Source organism: Zalophus californianus, chromosome 5 (genome assembly GCF_009762305.2).
Source record: "Zalophus californianus isolate mZalCal1 chromosome 5, mZalCal1.pri.v2, whole genome shotgun sequence".
In the NCBI taxonomy this organism is placed as follows: domain Eukaryota; kingdom Metazoa; phylum Chordata; class Mammalia; order Carnivora; family Otariidae; genus Zalophus; species Zalophus californianus.
In genome coordinates, this window is record NC_045599.1 from 5537266 (window position 1) to 5557001 (window position 19736).

The 19736-nt window shown below is 56.0% G+C and overlaps 1 protein-coding gene across 4 annotated transcripts in view; it reads right to left on the bottom strand.

Moving 5' to 3' along the window:
• Window positions 1–9882: 9882 nt before the first annotated feature.
• Window positions 9883–19736, bottom strand: part of FLT4 (fms related receptor tyrosine kinase 4) — a 40186-nt gene continuing 30332 nt past the window's right edge. For 3 of the 4 annotated variants that reach the window (XM_027606899.2, XM_027606901.2, XM_027606900.2), the window contains 6 exons: window positions 18670–18769; window positions 18226–18331; window positions 17482–17627; window positions 16413–16533; window positions 15323–15408; window positions 9883–11779 (listed from right to left, as the gene is read on the bottom strand). In XM_027606899.2, the coding sequence (XP_027462700.1) occupies window positions 11581–11779; window positions 15323–15408; window positions 16413–16533; window positions 17482–17627; window positions 18226–18331; window positions 18670–18769 (758 nt within the window). In that variant the 3' untranslated portion in view covers window positions 9883–11580. The remainder of the gene's footprint in view (window positions 11780–15322; window positions 15409–16412; window positions 16534–17481; window positions 17628–18225; window positions 18332–18669; window positions 18770–19736) is intronic. The other variant, XM_027606902.2, reaches the window with a different exon arrangement.

Genomic DNA, 19736 nt, shown 5'->3' on the forward strand with positions numbered 1-19736 from the left:
GGGGTGTAGGCACCATCCCACCGCCAGCCCACTCTTTCTTCAGCACCATCGCTCCTAGCAGGGGGAGGAACGGGGATTGGTATCAAGGGAAGAAGAAATCAGCCCCAAAGCTGCTGTTATCCATGTTTATTGGGAGAGTAGGTGAAGAGCTTGGATGGTCAGGTCTGGGTGGCAGGTCCCCAGCCTGCAGATGGCAGCATCTTGTCCCCGGGCAGGGATACTCCAGCCTCCGCTCAGGCAAAGTACATCAGGGCCCCCTGTAAAGGAGAAGCCAGGTTTGTGCTCTCCAGCTCACTGCCACTGAGCACCTGAGGGAACTCAGGGCAGAGTTCCTAGAGGGGTCACATCTTACCCCCAGGGGCCCTCTGCAGCCTCCCTGCCTTTCACATAGGGTCAACCCGGCTCCCACCCAAGGCCAACCTGACTCTCCTGGGGATGGGCCATGAGGTTTCCCTGACATGGGGCCGGGATGCCTTCGTAGCATTTAGAGGAGTGGGGTGTTTCCATTCTGTGGGGGGCTGGGGAGGGCCGCCCTCACAGGGAGTGCCCAGGGTGCCCACATTACCAGCAGTGCCTTCATGGCCCCCATGGCCTCCCTGGCCTCAGGGCCCAGCTCGGCCACACACTTCCTGGAACCCTCCACCAGATGCTCTGCCGGGATCCCCACCATGCTCAGCATAAACTTCAGGAGGTTGAAGCCTCCGAGGAAGGGGTGGACCCTGGCCCCCACCCCGGCCATGGCCCCCGCCCCAGCCTCTGCAGCAGGGTTGAGGGCGTTCGAAGTGGAGGCCACAGGCTTGGCCGTGGAGTTCACAAAGCGGCAGCTGCAAACACAAGTAGAGAAGAACCGTGCCATCGGGACTGGTGCTCTGTGGAGACCTGCCAAGGGCCTGGATCCTCCAGGAGGTGCCGTGCACCCCTTACCCCCCACCCCCTCTTTCACCCACAGCTGCCCAGTTTGAGCTGGGGCGTCCCAGCTGGTTGGGAGAGGCAGCCACGTCAACAGATCGCCGTGGCTCAGCAAGCAGGTGGCTGGACAAGAGACACACACAAGGCGGCCCCAGCATGGAGGGAGGAGAGGAAAGCTCTTGAGCGGTGGCCCAGGCAGGCTTCTTGGAGGAGGGGACACCTGGGCTGTGCCTTGAAGGATGAGGCAGAGAGCAGACAGGTTGTTCTAGACGGGTCAGCCCTGACACTAGCCCACCCTGGAGTTGGGTGAAAAGGAGAAACCAGGGCCAGTAGGGACACGAGAGGAAGCCTGAGGGCCCCGGGCAGGGCAGCCCCCAGAGGGCCTTGAAGGCCCCAGGAAGGAGCCGGACTTCCTGCCCAGAGGGACGGGGAGCCCTAGGGGGTAGTAAGCAGAGGAGTGGCCTGGTGCCCAAGGCAGAGGCGACGGGGTCAGGACTGGCCACCTTTGGGGCCAGGGGTCGAGCAGAGACACCACCAGGGCCCCGTGGCGAGGAGCTGGGAACTGAGGCCTGCAGGCACTCACCGGGGTGGCTGAGCAGAGCCACACAGAGTGCCAGGAAGGCAGCGGTGAGCTTCACGGTGGACCGGCTCCATGGCTGCTCCTGGGAACAGAGACAGGCTCTGCTGTGGGCGTCATATACCCTGGACTCTCCCCTGTCCCAGGCTGGGGCCTCACCCACCACATCCTCCTGACAAATGTGCTGTTTGCTCAGCCAGTAGAGCCCTGGCCAACTTCCTGTTCGGGCTGGTGGGCGCTGGGAAGCCTGTACCCCCCTACCCCGCCCCGGGTCTCAGGGACTTCCTGTTGGCCGGGCCCCCTGGGTGCGAGGGCTGGGCTCTTCAGCGAGAGCCGGAATGCAGGCTGCGCTCTGTGGGCACGAGGCTCACCCAGGCCTTTGCCTTTGCAGAGAGTTCTCTGTTCTCACCCCATCTGGCCCTCCAGCCGTGCTGCGGGCCTGGCTGAGGAAGGGGCAGATGTGTGACCATGGAAATGGCATGCAGTGGGGGTCCTCCTGGCTTCCCGGACCGTGGAGAGGCAGAGAAACTCCAGGTAGCAGCCCTCTCCCCCCAGATTAGGCCTTACTCCTGGTCACCTCTCTGGTGGGGCCACAGGCAGCTACCAGTGAGAACAGAGGACCCGGCACATGATTCCATCTTTGCAATTAGTCTCCGTGCCAAAAGTTTCTTTAAAAGTCCTTATACATCCGTCACTACAGAGTATGACAGTGGAAGATAAGAAAACATATTAATCCTGTGACATTTAGGCTCATCAGTGGGAAGATCTGAGTTTTCATGGAGTGTCCCGGAATATCCCCACTTTGGTTATGAGGGGGTCTTGACCTTTGCAGCCCTGTGGGTGTCCAGCCACTCCTGAGCTCCCCACGGCCTGACTCAACCTGTGCAGGGGCTTTGCACCCTCCCGCCTGCAGACAGCACGGGGCTTAGTAGTAGCCGTGACCAGTGCGTGCACATTCGTGTGGCCTTCACGCAATTCTTACACTTTCCCTTGACTGTTTGGCAGGGGGCGGGGGGGGGTCTTTTGCATTTTGCCTTGTAATGTATGTTCTGTTGATCATTGTGTAAGTAATTTCAATAGGAAATGCATTTCGACATGTAAAACTTCACCCTCAAGGGCTTTTTTCCGAAGGGATGCTGGGACGAGACCTGACGAGAGCAGGACGGGGTTAAAGGAGCAGCAGGGTGAGAAGGGCAGCTCACCCCGGGCCATGCCCACAGTGCCCTGAGCCTCGTCCTCTCCAGGGGACATTCACCAAAGGGACACTTCCTCTGGCCAGCCCCCTCCCTGCAAAGCCTGGGCGGGCAGGTGGGATTACCTCCTCCCACCACAGGCCTAGGGAGCTGGGGCCGGGGGGAAGGCTGGAAGGGTTTGTTTCTCTGTGAGATTGTGCACTTGAGGGAGGACACATACTTTGAGGAGAAGCTGAGGCAGCTGAGGATTGTGTGTGTGTCGGGGTAGGGTGGGTGGTGCTGCTGGAATGTTCTCAGAGGCCTCTTGTTCCTTTGAGACCTGGACATGTGGATCTCGAAAGAACAGGTGTGGCTCCTCCCAGCTTGGGGTTGGGAGGAAGCCTGCAGGGTCCCACGGTCGCCCAACCGCTCAGGTGTAGCCTCAGCCAAAGGACCCCAGACCCACCAGAGCCTTGGGGGTGGACATGGGGAATCTCAGCGGGAGAGCCACGAGGAGAGATGGAGGAGGGCTGGGGTCAGGCTCCATTCTCCTTGGGGACTTGAGCCGTGACTTTAAAGTAACATTTGGTTTTGGGAAAGGTGGACGGGGCCGCTCTCCTGTCGGTCAAACTCTGCAAGTGGTGGTGGTGTTGGCTTCACCCAGACCCCATGGCTGTCGGCAGCCAGAGCGCACCCGTCTCCACAGCTTGAACAACGCAGTGGAACATAGTTTCAGATCACAACTGGGAGAGGGCAGGATGCTGGGGGAGTGGTCCTCAGAGTCGACTTCATTACTCACCCATTTCACAGTTCTGGGGGCTGTTTGTTGGTAGCAGTCCTCAGGATGCCGGGGAGCACTGCACCTGTCATTGACAGCAGGGCTCAGGAGGCTCTCCACACCTGGTCACCCACGCTTTTAGCTGTTAGTGTGCATTTACAGAAGAAAGAACGGGATGGACCACATTTCCTCGAGGCCTCTGCTTGCCCCCAGCCCACCGCTGCCCCCAGCAACAATGGCTTCAGCCAGCTGGTTCACGCCCTGCATGGTTGAGGGGTCTGCTCATTGGTGAGCCCACTGCTCTTCCTCTTTTGTCCAAGTGGCTGTGGGTCAGCTGGTGCTGGTCCTCTCTGCCCCTTGGCTCTCCTCTAGCATGGGGATGGGCCAGGGAAGCATCTGGCCCAGCCTTCGGGCCTCCGTGGTTCAGGGCCCAAAGTACTCTGATGTCTTGTTCTCTGCCATTACTCCCTTGGGGGTCCCAAAGGGATGGCGGAAGCAAGGCAGAATTCCTTGGGCTCTTGGCCAAGACCCCTCTAATGGCACTGCAGTCATTTAACACTGGGGGACAGGGACAGATGGCTTTTCTTTGAGCTTGACCTCAAATGCACTCAAGGACGACCAGGGCCCAACCAGAGAAGATGGTTAAAAGAATTGACCCAGAATCACGATGGAGCCTGGCTACATGGGATCTGAACCTTCTTGACCTTCTTGGCCAGAGCCAAGCCACGGTCACTGTCCCCAGGTGGGCTCTCATCTTTGCTTCTGCTGCCCATGGCAAGTGCCCCCACAAATACTCATTACATCTGAGATAAGAGAGAGCAATAAAAGTAGTTCATGAGGTCACATTTAACGTTTATTTTTGTAATTTTTTATTCCTGATATCAAACACAAGTGCCTCATACTTTTATTTGCTAAGTTTTTTCCACTGCTTTTGCTGATTCTTCCCAAATTTTCCAATAGAAGGCATCACTAGGATCCTCTTTGGGATGTGGACATTTACAGAGACACCCTTGACAAGTCCTCTGTCCTCCTGCTCCATTCTCGCGAGGGGGCCCCAGCGGCTGCCCCATCCTGAGAATTCTGTCCTGGAAATGACCTCCTCCTGGGTTGTGTGTTTCCCTGGAGGATCAAGGTCAACTTCAGCCTCCAGCCAGGATGGGGCTGGGGTGGTCACTGGCTGTGTGGGGTTGGTGGGGGTCCTGGGCTTCAGCTGCTCTGCTCATGAGACTGTCAGCCAGACAGCCCATTTCCATCCCTTGCCCAGCCTCCCCATTCTGAGCCCTACATGGGGCAGTGCCCACACAGACTGTGGGGTTCCCCTTCCTTGGCACTGCCAATCCCACCACCTATCACACCACCCCCAGAAATGATTGTTCTTTTGTTTGATAAAGTTAAAATATTACTGAGATGAGATTCACATAACATAAAATTAACCATTTCAAGGTGAACAGTGTTGCGCAACCATAACCATCTAGTTCCAAGACATTTTCATCACCCCAAAAGGAAACCCCATACCCATTAAACAGTCCCTCCGCATTTCTGCCTCCTTCCCGGCTCCTGCCAAAGCCTCAATCCGTGGTCTGTCTCTATGAATTTGCTTATTCTGGTTGTCTCATATAAATGTAATCATACCACACATGACTTTTTGTGTCTGGCTTCTTTCACTGAGCATATTTTGAGGTTCATCCCTGTTGTGGCAGGAGTTGATTCCTTCTCATGGCTGACTATTCTGTTGTATATACAGACTACCACCTGCTTACCCACTTATCCACTGATGGGAGCTGTTTCCACCTTTTGGTTATTGTGAATAGTGCTGTCATGAACATGTGTATACAAGTAATTATTTGAGTACCTGCTTTCACTTCTGGCAGATACCCAGGAATGGAATTGTTGGATCATGTGGTTATTCTATGTTTAACCTATTGAGGGAACCCTAAACGGTTTCTACTATTTTATATGAGGTTTCCATTTTTTCCACATCCTCGCCAACACGCTTTCTGGTTTTTTTTTTCCCCTATTCTAGCCATCCTAGTGCGTGTGAAATTGTACCTTAATTATGTTTTTGCTCTGCATTTCCCTAATGACTGATGGTATTTCTACTCAAGTCCTTTGCCCATTTTTAAGTTGGGTTCCTCATTTTCGTTGTGAGTTATAAGAGTTCTTTATATATTCTGCATACTAGACCCTTATCAAACAAATGGTTTGCAAACATTTTCTCCCATTCTGTAGGTTCTTTTTTCCCACTTTCTTGATAGTGTTCTTTGATGCACAAATGTTTTTAATTTGGTGAAGTCCAATTTACCTATGTTTTCTTTTCTTGCTTGTACTTTTGTTGCCGTATCTAAAAATCCATTGCCAAAGCCAAGATTTGGTCGTGAAGATTTACCCTGATATTTTCTTCTAGGAGTTTTATGTTTTTTGCTATTATAGTTGGGTTATTGATCAATTTTGAGTTAGTTGTCTATGGTGTGAGGTAGGGGTTCAACTGCATTCTTTTGCGTGTGGGTATCCAGTTTACCCACTTTTTATCATTTAAGAATTTTTTGGCTTGTTTTATCATTGTTGTTTTCTGGCCAGTTTTCTTTGCCTTTGTGGGTTCACAACTTGAAACAATTATTATTCGTCCATTTTTAGTAGAAACTTGAGAGAGAGCAAAGTCAATGCATGTGCTTAATGGGAAATCACAAGGTTTACGTCTGAAAAGATCTCTGGTGTCTTCCTACCAGCTTTGTTCTCCTGGTCTTTCACTGATGGGCATTAACCCTCTCATTTTTAATGACCATTGTCAAGGCAAGCACGCAGAAAGCAAGCCCCGTGTGTTCTCAAACAAGGAATGACTAAAATTGTTTTGAAAAGTTTAGTGGTTTATTGATAGAAGATGAGAGAATACTTCGGTGTGTGCGGGGGAATTGCCAGGGTTTACGAAGTTCTGTAGACAACAGAAATCCCTCGTGGGGTTTGAGAGGCCTCAGGGGTCAAGCCCCCATCTCGTTAATCTCCCTGTGTGCAAATCTAATTCTAGAAGTTAATCCTACAGACGTAACCAGCCAACAAAAATGCCTGTGATAATGTCCATGACGATTACTTCTAAGAGGAGGCAGGCCTGCAGTGGGCCTTTTGTGGGGTCCTCAGTACTTTTGCCTTGGAGGGTGGATGTCTTCTTCCATAAATTTAAAAAGAATATATATATATTTCATGACTGCATTGTTGAATTCAGGCTGGATCCATTATTATACATATTCATTATCATCATATTACATTTTTTTATTTAAAGAGACACTAAAATGAAAACCTTTTCGAGTGCCTCACCAGCCCTTGGCTCTGGGCCTCCTGCACCTGGTGCAGAAGCCATCGGCCTTTAATGGAAGTAACTGGAGACAATTTAGTGCAGGGTCATGGAAACCGTGAGCCCTCTTCATAATGTCACTGCCAAAAATGATGCAGGAAAACATTGCTCATCTGGACTGGGGTGGGGCGTGCAGGGGATCACCTACTGCTCTGCACCCCACCCTCGCAGTGAAGCTGCCCATGCACCCCAGCATTGCCTGAGCCCATGTAGCCTGTGTGCAGTGGGCAAGCACTGGGGCCCAGCTCCGCGCCCAGCTCTGCCCCTGACACTCGCTCCAGGTTCCAGGGTGTTGATCAAGTCCAACCCATGCTCCCTGCTTCACTGCCAGGGTGGGGTGCCGAGGGGCCAGGTGATCCCCAGACCCCTGCCAACATCCCAAGCCCGGTGCAGATGAGGGACATCTTCCTCTGTCGTTTTTGACCATGGCATCATGAAAAGGGCCACACAGAGGGGAGGCTGACCGAAGAGGGGAGGGTCCTGTTCTTCGTGTGGGGAGAGCTGAGAATGGTCAGCTGGTCATGTTTGCTTTGCTGGCCTGTCTGCCCCTCAGTCAGCCTCCGCACCAAGACAGCTACCCTGTTTCGACGAGGGGGCTGAGCCCAGCCCCAGCTGACTGGAGAGAATCTCACCGACCCAGGTGGGGACCCCTGTGAGCCAGGGCCCCAGCCAGGATTCTGCACTGGAGTCCCCGAGGTGCTGGCCTTGACCCGAGTGATCAGCGTGCGCAGACCTTGGGACCTGAGCTGGGGACGCCTTCCTCCATGCAGACAGAAAGCTGACAGCCTGGAAAGACCAGAGTGAAGCCAGAGGAGGGGGAGGCAGGCAATCCACAGGTTCCCGGCAGCCCTGGCTTCCTGGCGGTGTCCCCTTCCTGCACTTCTTTACCTTTAAAGTACCCACCCCCTCCTGCGTGCCCCCTTCTGGCCCGTGGTTGTCGTGGTTGTCGGAGTAGACCTGTTCCTGGTTTCCCATGAGCTTGCCCGGTTGCTCCTAGAGCCAGCTCTCCTGGCCCTGTTGAACCTTTTTCTTCTCTCTTCTGGGCTTCGGCACCTTCCCAAGCCTGAGGAAGCCGGGAAGACCCTCGGATGTGGGTCTGGGTCTGTGTTCCGTCCTGCCCCTATCCTCCAGGCCTGCCCCTATCCTCCAGGCCTGCCCCTGGGCCTCAGGCAATGGGGGTGCCAGCAGGTCTGGGCACCTACTTTTGTAGAAGTTCACAGAGGAAAGTTTTTTTTTTTTTTTTTTTCCCTGCATATCCAACCTGGATAAGGACCCAGCTCACAGCTGAGCTCCTCTCTGCTCCTGTGTCTCCCAGAGCCATCTTCTCCTGCTCAGAGACCACCCTGGGACAGCCCAGCCTCTCCCCACCCATGCCTTGCCCTGCTCCCGGAGGGCCAACTCTGCTCCTTCAAGAACCTAAATGTAAGTCAGAGCATATCACCCCTTCCTCCAAACTTTCCTCTGGCCTTAAAATAAGAAACGACCTCCTAATTTTGGGCTCCCAGGCCTGATGGGATGGGGCCTTTCCTCCTCACCTCCCCACCCCGCCGGCCCCTCCTTCCTTCCGACCTGAGGCATGTGAATTCGGTGAGGACTGGGACTCTGCTGTGTCCCATGGCCTAGGATGATGTGTTGCTCCGCGGTGTGGGCCCCTTGGCCTCCAGGGGTGATGTCAGGATGGAATCAATAGCATCAAGTGACACTCCAGTGTGCTCTTGACCTGATGCCCCTCAGAGAAAGTATATGGGCCTGGAGCTGGGGCAGAGGGGGAGGTGGGCCGAGGGACCCCTTGCTGGCTGAGTTCCCATTCACACCTGAAGACCTTGGTGCTCTGGGGAGTGACGCAGGACTGGGACCTTGGGACAGTGAGTGCGGCCGTGAGTGTCCAGCCCAGGTAGGACCAGAGGAGCCCAGAAGTGTGAGCACAGCCCTGCCTGGAACCGTGTGTGGCCGTGCTTTGGGCTGGGCAACCGGGCGGGCAGCCTAATGGCTGACACCTGGGTTGGGGTATCTATCCAGGGAAAGTGGCTACATCCAACCGATAAAATTGTAGAGTTAAAATGTCCAAACCTAAAGGGGGTGTGTGTCTTTTCTGTATTCACATTTAGATTTATTATAGAAGTAAAAACAACAAGCCCATCATTGCCAGCTGCCTTGGTGGGGAGGGGCTCTTCCCACTGGAGTCGAAAATGAGGCCAGGACAGTGGGCATCACAGCCCGAGGAGGGGGCCCAGCCTGGGAGAGGCCTGGACATAGGATGGCCTCTGGCTCCTGACCTTTGCTGGGCTCCATCCTATCTGTTCCCCTGGGTGAGGTGTCCCCTGGGCCCAGCCCAAAGCCAGGTCTAGGGGTCATTGCTTGCTCTCCCCCCGCCCCCCGAACCCCTGAGGCTGCTGCTGGGCCACATCCCTATGGACAGTGTCATGCCCCAATCCACAGCCACCCCTATGCCATCCGCTCACGTGTGAAGGGAAATCACACAAACATGGCAGGGCAGGGCTTGTGGAGGGCCCTGCCACACCTGCCTGGCTGGAGCGCATCTTCCCGGGGGGTGTTGAAGCTGGGGTCCCAGCTTAGACCTCCCTGATCTCAGAGTCCAGACACACACCTAACCAGCAAGGTGACCTGGGTGCTCACTGCACCCCTCTGGGCCTGTCTCCCTCTGGGCCTGTCCCCCTGGGTGTGGATGGGGGTGGTTGAAGGCACCTGCTGGGCCCCGGGGAGACAGGCCCCTGGGTCACTGATACTCAGGGCCGGAGGCAGCATTTGGCTCTAGGAGGCGGGGACAGAGAGCCTTGTCACTTTACCCATAAAGCAGACGTTAGGACGGGTTTGCTGCTCACCAGGCTGGGTGCTTCCCGGTATGGGGAGAGGAGCCCGGCCTCCTGGTGCTTCCCGAGCGCCCTCTGCTGCTGGCCTTGGGGGACTGCACAACTGGCTGGGGGGCGGGGAGGACCCAGAGCCCAGGCCTCTGCTGTCTGGTCCTTGGCGTGGCCTGTCCAGTGGCCTGGTGGGGCTGATGATCCCGTGGGAGGACGCTGGAATCCAATCTTCACAGACAGCCGGGACTTAGCTGAGAATCCATTCATTGTAACGCAAAGACTGGCATCAAATTTATTATTATCGTTTGTTAAATATTTTAGATCTTTTCGGAACACATGGTCTACAAGGCTGTGGTGGGTTTTCTTCCCAGTACATTTTCGCGGGTGCAGTCATGTGACAGGGGGAGAGGGCACGTAAACAGGTGGTATGCATGTAGGGAGGGCCCTGGAGGGGGCGGCGCCCCTGCACCTGCATCATGGGCCTTGCTCCTCTGGGTGAGAACAGCCTCTGGACTTCCACCAGTTAAGCCTGAGAACTGTGTCTCCCAGTCAGGTGACATCAGAGGAGGAGGGCCACTGGGGACAGCAACGATTGTAGAGACACGTGCGTTCGACTTATCTTAAAGGCACAATACACAAGGGGTGGTGGGGGGAGGGGATGTTCTGCTGGGCAAGCCCCTGCTCGCTGCATGGCCGCCTGTCCTGCAAGCGTCTCGTGGGGTGGGGGTGGGATGTCCATCTCCACGGTGCTAACTGGAGAAGGGTCTCTCTCGGCCAGGGGTAGGGGTGGCTGGGCAGTGAGTGCTGGAATGGGGGGGCCCTGGGCAGAACAGCTCCAGCCTCCAGGGGGCTCTTGGCCACTCTCCTGGGAGGCCAGAGGCTTGATCTGCCAGGGCGCCGACATCAGGCACAGACCGGGGGGGGGGGGAGGGATGAACACAGGGGCCCCCCGGGGCCACCAGAACGTCTGCTGACGGCCTCCTGGCACATGTGGCAGCTCCTCTGGGCCAGCACCAAAGACCTTCCTCAGTGGGTCCCGCGGTGTTTGCTTCTCAAAAGGCCATTCACAGCTTGGAAGGTGCCGTGGGTGGCAGATCCCGGCCTCCGAGGGAAGAACCAGCCATTTCTCAAACTGGGCTGTTCTGGACCATCAGCTGCTTCTTCCAGTTTTGAGCCAGGCAGGTGGGGCCACAGTGGCCTGTGCTATGTCGGCACCTGCCTGGGGGTCAGAGGCAAGAATCATCTAGATTCAGAAAGACCTTCCCTGGGCTCTCCTCAGACTAACGTTTTGAAAACTAAATTATTCACAGCAGCTCCAAGAGTCTCTGAAGTTCTAATGAAAAAGCATCTGTTGAATAGTTGTCATTACCCAGGGGTAGGTACACTGTGACGCTTGGCCCAGCAGAGACCACGGCCCCTGGGAGGGTGAGCTGTTTGGCCGGGCTCTGGAGAGGACACCCCATCCCCCCCCCAACTCCTTATTTGTCATTTGAGATGGAAATATGGTGCCCTCTCTCAGCCTTGGAGAGCCAAGAAAGCCATTCCCACAGGAATGAGCGGGGACATTCCCACAATGAGTGGGGTGGGATTTGGGGACCGCAGCTCAAGTCTGGCTTCACGTCCATCACTGTGACTCTCAGACCTTCAGAGTCCTCCTCAGAAAATGGGGATCATGCCCCTACCCACCATGGTGGGAGGAGGCAATCCAGACCAGCCCCGTGGGTATGGGGCTGAATGGAATCTGAATCTCAAGGGAAGGCGGCCCCGGGGGATCCGCAGGGTGGCCTGGGGGTGCAGGTGTGGTGATGGAGTCCGGGGGAGCCCTGGAGCCTCGGTCTTGCTCTTCCTAACTAGGGAGGAGGAAACACGTGCTGACCAAGCTGAGGGAGAGGAGTACCCAGCCCTCTGCTTGCCTCTAGGCACGGCCCCCACCAGCTGTCAGACCCGAGGGCTTAGGGGCCTTGCCTGGGGCTGCTTCAATAACTGTCATCTGTGAAGAAGGGTGCACGGGCGGATGGGGGGCAGTCGCCCTTGTCCTGCGGCCCCACCAGCTCCCCGTACTCGCTGTTGTAGAACACCTGCCCTCCCCGTGCCCCCCGGTCCAGCCGCCGCCGCCGCCCTTGGGTGTCAGGGTGCGCCCTGGTCACGTCCACGTTCCGGCCCGGTCCTTTACAGCTGCCGAGACAGGGAAGGTGATGGTCAGTAAGACAAGAAGAGAAAAGGCACAGGACCCCGGTGGGGGTCTGGTTGGAGTCACCAAAGACGCCACCGGAGCTCCAAGCGGGCGCAGAGCCCTTGGAGACACAGACCTGACTCGCACAGTAAACCAGAATGACGTGAGGGTTGGCAAACCCTGGAGCTTTCTTTGTCCCCAGCCTGCACGTGGGATGACGAACGCCCACCTTGTGCTCCCAGACCTGTTTCTCTCCCAGACTCGCCCATCTCTGTAAACGCACTGACTCCGTGGCTCAGGGCCCTGGGCGTCATCCTTGCTCTTCCCTTTCCCCAAACCCCTCACATCCAGTCCATTCAGAAGTCTTGTCTGTGCTGACTCCAGAATGGGCCCGAGCCCCTCTCTGCATGCCCGGCCCCGGTCCAGAGCGAGCGCCCACCTCTGACACTCTGCACTCTCCTGGCCCGTCTCTCTTCTCCCAATGCTGCTTCAGAGATCCTTTCTGCCAGAGAATGTCCTTCTCCTGACAGATCCCCCAATGGCTCTTCGTCATTCCCAGAATGAGCACCAAGCTTCTCACCCTGAGAGAGGTGCCAGCCCCCACCTCTGCCTCCTCCCCAACGGCCCTAGGATGCTCCCTACTTAGCTCTCACTTTCTTTGAGATTTTGAAAAAAATATTTATATATTTGAGAGAGAGAGCACCAGTGGGGAGAGAAGCAGAGGGAAGGAGAGGGAGAGAGAATCCTCAAGCAGATTCCCCACTGAGCGTGGAGCTGGAGCTCATGATCCTGAGATCATGACCTGAGCCGAAACCAAGAGTCAGACGCTTACCCGACTGCACCCCCCAGGTGCCCCTTCTTTGAGATTTTTGAAGACCTTGCTTCATTTCTTCTGATTTTGTTTTTGCTGTGCATGGTGCTCAAGCCTGGTGCCAACCTGACTTTTTTTCTTTCCTTCATAAATGACTCAGCCTTTTTGCCTGAATTCCCAGAATGTTTACCTTGAAAATCTAACAGTTCAACTCAGATATGCAGCCAAGTCCACTGCTCTGGGGCAGTTTTCCCAGGCCCTCTTCTGCTATGTACATTCAGTTCTTCTTTTATCTGAGAGGGTCCCTTGGGTTACAATTTTAAAATATTAGTTTTGTTCCACGGCCAGCATCATGGACATTCGGAGACTCCAATTTTATATATACTGGATCTTTTCTACTCAAATATTGCACACTAGTTTGCACTTGCCAACTTTGCTTCTGGTCTTTTTACCTCTTTATTTATTTTGGTTTTCTTTTCTTTTGTCTTTTCATGTCCACCTTCTGTTTCTTTCCCTGAAAGGGAGCATTGATCGTATTTATTGATCCTTGGGCCTCCCCCAACCCTGGTCTTCATTTTTGTGGGGATTTGTCTTTTATTTGAATTTCTTTCCTGAACGTAGTCAGCCACCATTTGATACCTTCGCACTGTTCATTTCCATTCTGAATGTTTGAATTTCCGACTCCTGGTGCCGCTCCTGTTTAATTATATATTTAATTCACGTCAGAGTATTGTATCAGCTTTTCTCTGCTTCATTTTTTTTTTGAGTGTTGACAGCTACAGAAAAGTTTTCATTCTATTTTTTAATTTTTATAATAACTGTATGGATAGTGTATGATATTTTTAATTTTTTTAAAAGATTTTATTTGTCAGAGAGAGCATGAGTGGGGGGGAGGGGCAGAGGGAGAAGCAGGCTCCCCACTGAGCAGGAAGCCCGATGTGGGGCTTGATCCCAGGACCCGGGATCATGACCTGAGCTGAAGGCAGATGCTTAATGACTAAGGCACCCACATCTTTGGCATCACCTTGAATTCCTTCAACTGCATCCTTCTTTGCAAAGGCTCCATTTGTGTTATGGTGTTGTTTTCCGAGGGAACCTGTGTAGACAAGAGTGCTTTGTATTGCTGCTATTGTGAGGTGCAGTTTCTGTAATAAACAATTCCCTTGGGTGTAGATCTGTCTTCTGGATTTTTGCTTCTGGAGGACTCTTATCTTCTGCAACTTTCTTCTTCCTTCAGCACTAAGCACTCGCGTTCTGCTCACTGGCCATTCAGCACTGCCTTCCCCAGACGGCTGCCCCTGGTGCCTCAGACTTGCCCTGGAGCCTCCTCCACTAGACCTCTGCCTCCTCCCTCATCTCCCTGGTTTGTCCCAAGAACCTCGAGATACTCCTCTCTCCCGGGGCAGGCCCCATCTTCCTTTCCTTCCTCCGTGACTCAGGTACAGCTCTGCTGGTCCCAGGACTGGGTTTCCTACTCACACATAAACTTGAGTCTCTCTCTCCTGCTTACGGCACAGGCATGGGCTCTGAGGGGCCTGACTCCATGGGCTGTTTTTTATGAAGATGTATGGAGATTAGAACTTAAGTAGCAACCATCCCCTGGCTCACCCTCTTACTGAATTACCTTTTTTTTTTTTTTGGAGATATAAAATACCGTTGGGTAAAGAAACATTAGCCAGATACTATTTCCAATAATGCCATTAGCATTCATTTTCCAAAACTAGGTTATTAACGGAGATCACCCAATAGGTGATCGAGGAGGCCAAGGTGCATGGTACAGCTGGGTACGTGACCCCCACAAACCACCAGCACCCACAGCAGACACACCTCTTGTAGGCTGCTGGGAAAATAACTGCTAGTTGGTTCAGGTGCAGAGATCATAAACATACCTACTGGAAAGGTGAAGAATCACATCAACTATCCTAACGTGATACAAATAAATACTTGCGATCTCAGGTAAAAAAAACTCAGTGACAACATCACACATTGATTAAAAAACAGCATAGGCAGAAGCCAGGATTCGTTCCAGAAAACTGTGTCAGATGACCCCAAAACGGGGCTCCCGACAAAGACACAGATCAAGAGTCCTATGCTTTACTGACTGAGCCAGCCAGGCGCCCTATAGGTTCTGTCATTTAAACAGCTGTGTGCAAGTTGACTTCTAGAGTAAGTAGGTAGACGTTTAACTATTTCACCTATACCCTTAAAAGATTAAACATTCAGGGTTTTTTGGGGGAGTGGCGGCTATCTTCTTGGACAAAGGGAGGTCACCCTCTGTACAGGCATGTGAGGATTTCTCTGTGACTGCATTCGTATCAAAAAAGGACACCAGCCAGCTCCAAGTCACATGATCTGTCTGGCTCCTGAGGCCTCGGAGCTTAAATGGGAGCTAAAATGCGGGCTGGGGATGGTGGTGGCGCCCCCTGGCTGTGGGAGGGGTGCATAGGCACAGTGGGCATGCTAGATCATACCCGGTTCACAAAGAGGTGGCCTCTGAGCACCTGTAACATGGAAGGGAAGTGTGGGGACCAGCATCAGATGTGCTGGGCCAGGATGCTGATGGGGGAGGCGGCTTCCCAGGTGGCCAAAGGCCGGTCCCAGAGCAGCTTGCTCTGAACACCCAAAAAAGGAGTAGGGAGCTACGAGAGGTTTCAGGTGAGTCAGTGATGGGCACACACAGGCCCAGCTTCCCCGTCCCGGCCCCTTGCAGGGAAAGAGGCTCTAGAAGCCCTACCTGAGCCCCCTTTCTTGTCTGTACCTGCTCTCCAGCTGCTCAAACTCCTCGGAGGCCAGCACCATCCCACTGTCCGTCTGGTTATCCTGTGCGGAGAGAACAAGCCCGTCTGCAGGTAGCCCCCCCTGCACCCCCCAGCCAGGACAGCGTGGCACGGACCTCCTCTGCAGACCTGACACCCGCCCTGTGGAAACTGAGCAGAAAGCACGTATCCGTTCCTCGCTGAAGCATGCAGGTGAGGGTCACACACCCTGCCAGGGAGGGAGAAACTGAGGCTCAGGGTGCAGGCAGAGCAGGAACACAGGGAGAAACAGGGAGCCTCTCGAAAGAATCTGGCAGCTCATGGGGTAACAAAACGGTCCTCACGCAGACCCTTCCCACATTTAGCGGGGCTCTGTCGCCCTTCGATGGTATGTGACTTGGCGTGGTTTTCGTTTTGCATGACATGGAGGGAAATAGGACTCTTGTCACAGCTGGGGGCCCCCCAACATCTCCATCTGCCCTGGGCGACAGGAGCCAGGGCCAGCACTCACTGAGCAGGCCCGTCTGCAGGGAGGCCGGGGCGGGAAGGTTCCCAGCTCTGTGTACTTGCTCCAGGCTGAGGATGAGTCTGTGCTTTTGCAAAATGGACCCACGGGCTCCAGCCTCCCAGTTGCCCTGAGAGGTCTACTCTGCTTGAGTAGATCTGAGAACACTGCTGTGTCATGTACCCTGTACCCCGGCCTCTTCCTTGAGGGACACCGTCCCCTTCTTTGGCCACATGGCTTGGTGGCCACCAAAGGGAAGCCTTGACTCAGGCTAATCCAAAGATAATCATCTGGAAGGAGAAGCTGTCTTTCCACTGGGTTTCTCTGCTGTGTGAAGGGGAGACCGGTGTGTGTGAGGAGGGCACGGGGGAAAGACGCTGAGAGATGGTGGCATCACAGGGACACACAGACCCCAACATGCCCGACGTGCAATCTGGACTTGACATTTCAATGCAGCTCCCCTTCCTGAGCTGGTTTCCCCTGCAGGCCTGGGGAGGTCCTGATACCTCCTCCCAGCGGAGAAAGCCTGATCTGGGGGGCATAGGCCCAGCTGCCCCACTTACCACAGAGGCCTTGTAGGTCGTCAGGGTCATGGGAAATTCTTCGAACGTCTTCATCCTGGAAGAGCCCTGGGTCTGAGTCCCTCTGGCCAGGCACCCCGGAAAGGACACGCAGTTGTAGTATCTGTGGGGAGAAAACAGAGTGCTGAAGAAAGCTCTCTCCACCTCTCCTTCTGCCCCCTCTCCTCTCAGAAGGACCCCAGGCCTGGGCTGTGAGTATGGGGCCTGGGTCTGAGTGCTGGTCTGAGTTCCTCCCGGGGTGGGGGGGGCTGCCGCCATCCACCGCTTGGCCCCCCTGTCCCGCGATGTCTCCTCTCCTGTGCAAGAGGAGAGCACCTCCTGGGAAGGGCATGGGAGGTGAGTGGAGCACACCCAGCCTGGGTGTGGCATGGGGCTGGTGAGATGGGGGGGCCTTCACCCCAGAAGGGGTCCCTCTGTGCAAGCCACCACCTGGGCTGTGTGCACAGGGCCGTGTGTGCATCTGTGTGTGCATGTTTGCGTGTGCGCTGGGGTGGCTGGTGGAAGGAGCCTAGTGGGCACCCTGTCCCCCCTGCCCATGTCTTCCACTGGGGCACATGGGGTGGCGGGTCTTGGAGCCCTTCTCTCGGCAACCCCATTGGGAATGTGAACAGTCTTCCTGGAGTGTAAATAGCTGTTGGCAAGAGACCTCGGGTCCAGAACTCTGGGAAATTAGGCTATGTTCTAAATCCTGAACACGGGCGAGTGGCTGGCCCGTCCTGCTCCCGGGACCCGAAATTTCAAATTGGGGGGAGGGGCTTTCGGGGTCCAGGAGTGCCCGAAGCAGAGGAGGCTGCAGGGCAGAGGGAAGGTCTGAGGGGGCGTGGAGGAAAGTGAAGTCACAGGCTACATGGTCTTGGAGGGGCCCCAAGGCTCCCCGGGCCCTCTAGGGAGCCCCAGACCCAGTACTGTCATTTAAAAAACCACTGTGCTCTTTCAGTTGGTGTACAAAGGTCTCTCAAGTCCCTGTAGTCTGCTGGTCCTTGATGACTGGCGGGAATAAAATAGACCGCGTCCAACCTGCTTTCTCCCTGCCCTGGGGGGATCCGCTGACCTGGCGGCCAGGCTGTGCCGGTGCAGGCTCGGTGGGCTGTCCTCGGTGTCGGCCTCGGCCACGTGCAGGGCCGTGGTGGACGCTTGCAAGAAGCTGCCCTCCTCCAAGCTGTGAGAGCCACAGGGGGCCATGCAGTCCTCCTCCTCCTGGCAGGAATGGCAGAGGCCACGGGGGTGAGAGACCACCGTGCCCCCGTGGCCCCCAGCCCGCGCTCAGGACAGCCGGGGCTCCTGACTGGGGAAGTTCTGCTCTCCAAGGTGCTCTGGGGATTAAATGAGCCTGCCCGGCAAATTCTCCCAACAGGTGCCCCACTTACAAGGAGGGGGGTGCGGCAGGGGCAATCCCAATCCAGGGTCCCCTCTTTGGGGAACAGACTTGGACTTCCAAGTGCTGCAGGCAGCCCCCGCTCACTCCTCCAGATCCCAGAGCACCAGGGCAGCAGTGAGCTGGCTGAGCTCCCTGCACACCGCGCCCACCCCCGCCCTGGGGAGCCTCCGGGGGAGGGAGACGGAAGTCAGGGGTGGGTGTGGGGGGCAGAGCTATAGGAAGCAGAAGCGCAAAGAGGAAGGTGGAGGGAGGGACACACCATCCTTTGGCCGGAGACAGGGTCTCCTTGCAGACCCCCTGAAGACTAGCCTAGGGCTCCTCATGGCCAAAGACGGGCCCTGGTCAGCTGCTTGAGGGCCCTGGGGCTGGGGGCCAGAGATTGCTGCAGCCCAACCGGGAGGACAGAGGCACACTTACCTGTCGGCCCCCGCCCTGCAGCAGGTCCCCCAGGATCTCCACCAGCTCTGGGAACGCAGGCCTCTCTTTGGGGTCTCCTGACCAGCAGCTCAGCATGACACTGCGTCTGTGGGTAAAGCTGGCTGCTGGCCTGTGGTCTGAGCATGCCTGCACCCCGCACCGGCCAACCCCAGCTCCCCTGCCTAACCCCGGTCCCTCACGCCCCCCGCCGCCCTGGCCCACCCAGACTCTTCTGCCTGGGGGTGGGGGGAGGAGAGCTGTCAATGGACCAGTGAGGGGGTCAGGGGTGGAGTAAGAGACTTCATCTGCAGGTCTCTACCCAAACCCCGTGTCTGCAGCCCCTCCCTATTCCTGCCCCCTGCCTGCGTACAAGACCCCCCACCCAGGGCTACCTCCCTCCCCCTCCGACCCCCCACCACCAGCAGAGCCAGCCGGGAAACTCACATGGCGGGGGTGGCCAGCTCTGGGGCTCGCATCCGTGTGCCCTCTTTCAGCCTCTGGCAGAACTCCTCGTTGATCTGCACCCCCGGGTAGGGGGAGGCCCCTGATGGCAGAACAGGATGAGGTAGGGGTGAGTGGGGAGCAGGCACCTGCAGCTCAGCCCAGCCCCCCAAACTGCCTCTCTCCTGGCCCCCTATGGCAGGGGGCTGGTCCTGCTGCTTTCAGGCCAGGGTTGGGGCCGGGGGCCAGGGGCCGGGGCGGCCAAGGCACTTCTGTCTCCCAATGATTGTTCTTCATTTGGTTAAAAGAGGATTATGGATGAAAACATGGGGGATCACCAGGGTCAGGGAGCCACACTGAGCCAATCAAGTCAGGCCTGTCACAATCACCCCTCTTCAGAGACACCCTCCCTGGCCAATCGAACCCCTTCCTACATCCCGTGGCTTTGCCTGCCAACCCACCCGGGACCTAACTCGTCCTAGCCCTGCAGCACCTGGCCACAGGAGAAACAGCCCCAAAGAGCCTCTCGGTCCCCCTGGGCCCCCGAGGGCAAGCCGCACAGCAGTAGGGCGATCCTCGTAAGACAAGTCACGCTGCTCTCTCCCTTGTTCTAAGACCTGAGTTGCTCCCCTGGGACTCAGAGTCCGGGGTCCTCCCCCTGGCCGGCTCGCAGGGCCTGCACTGACCTCCCCTCCCCGCCTTGCTGCACCTCCCGACTCCCCCTGCCCATGCCTGGCCAACCGCCAACACGTGGGGACCAGGAGCCTGGGCTGCCCCCTCACCCTGGCCTGCCGTCTTCCCCAGCGAGCCCCTTCATCTGCTGTGCCCTCCCCTCCAGCTCGCACACAGCCCTGCCCCTCCCTGCGCTCTCCAGGCCCTTGTGTTTGTAGCGATAGCATTCATCCTGGTGGCTCTTTGGAGCTTTTGCTTCTCCCTTGGCTTACTGCCCAACTCTGGCCTAGCGTGAGGGCTTCATCCTGGTCCCGGCGGGGCCCAGGGGCCCACGTGGAGCTCTCATAAGTAGGTATACCTGTGCCTGAGCATCCAGTCTCCTCCGGGACACTCCCCAG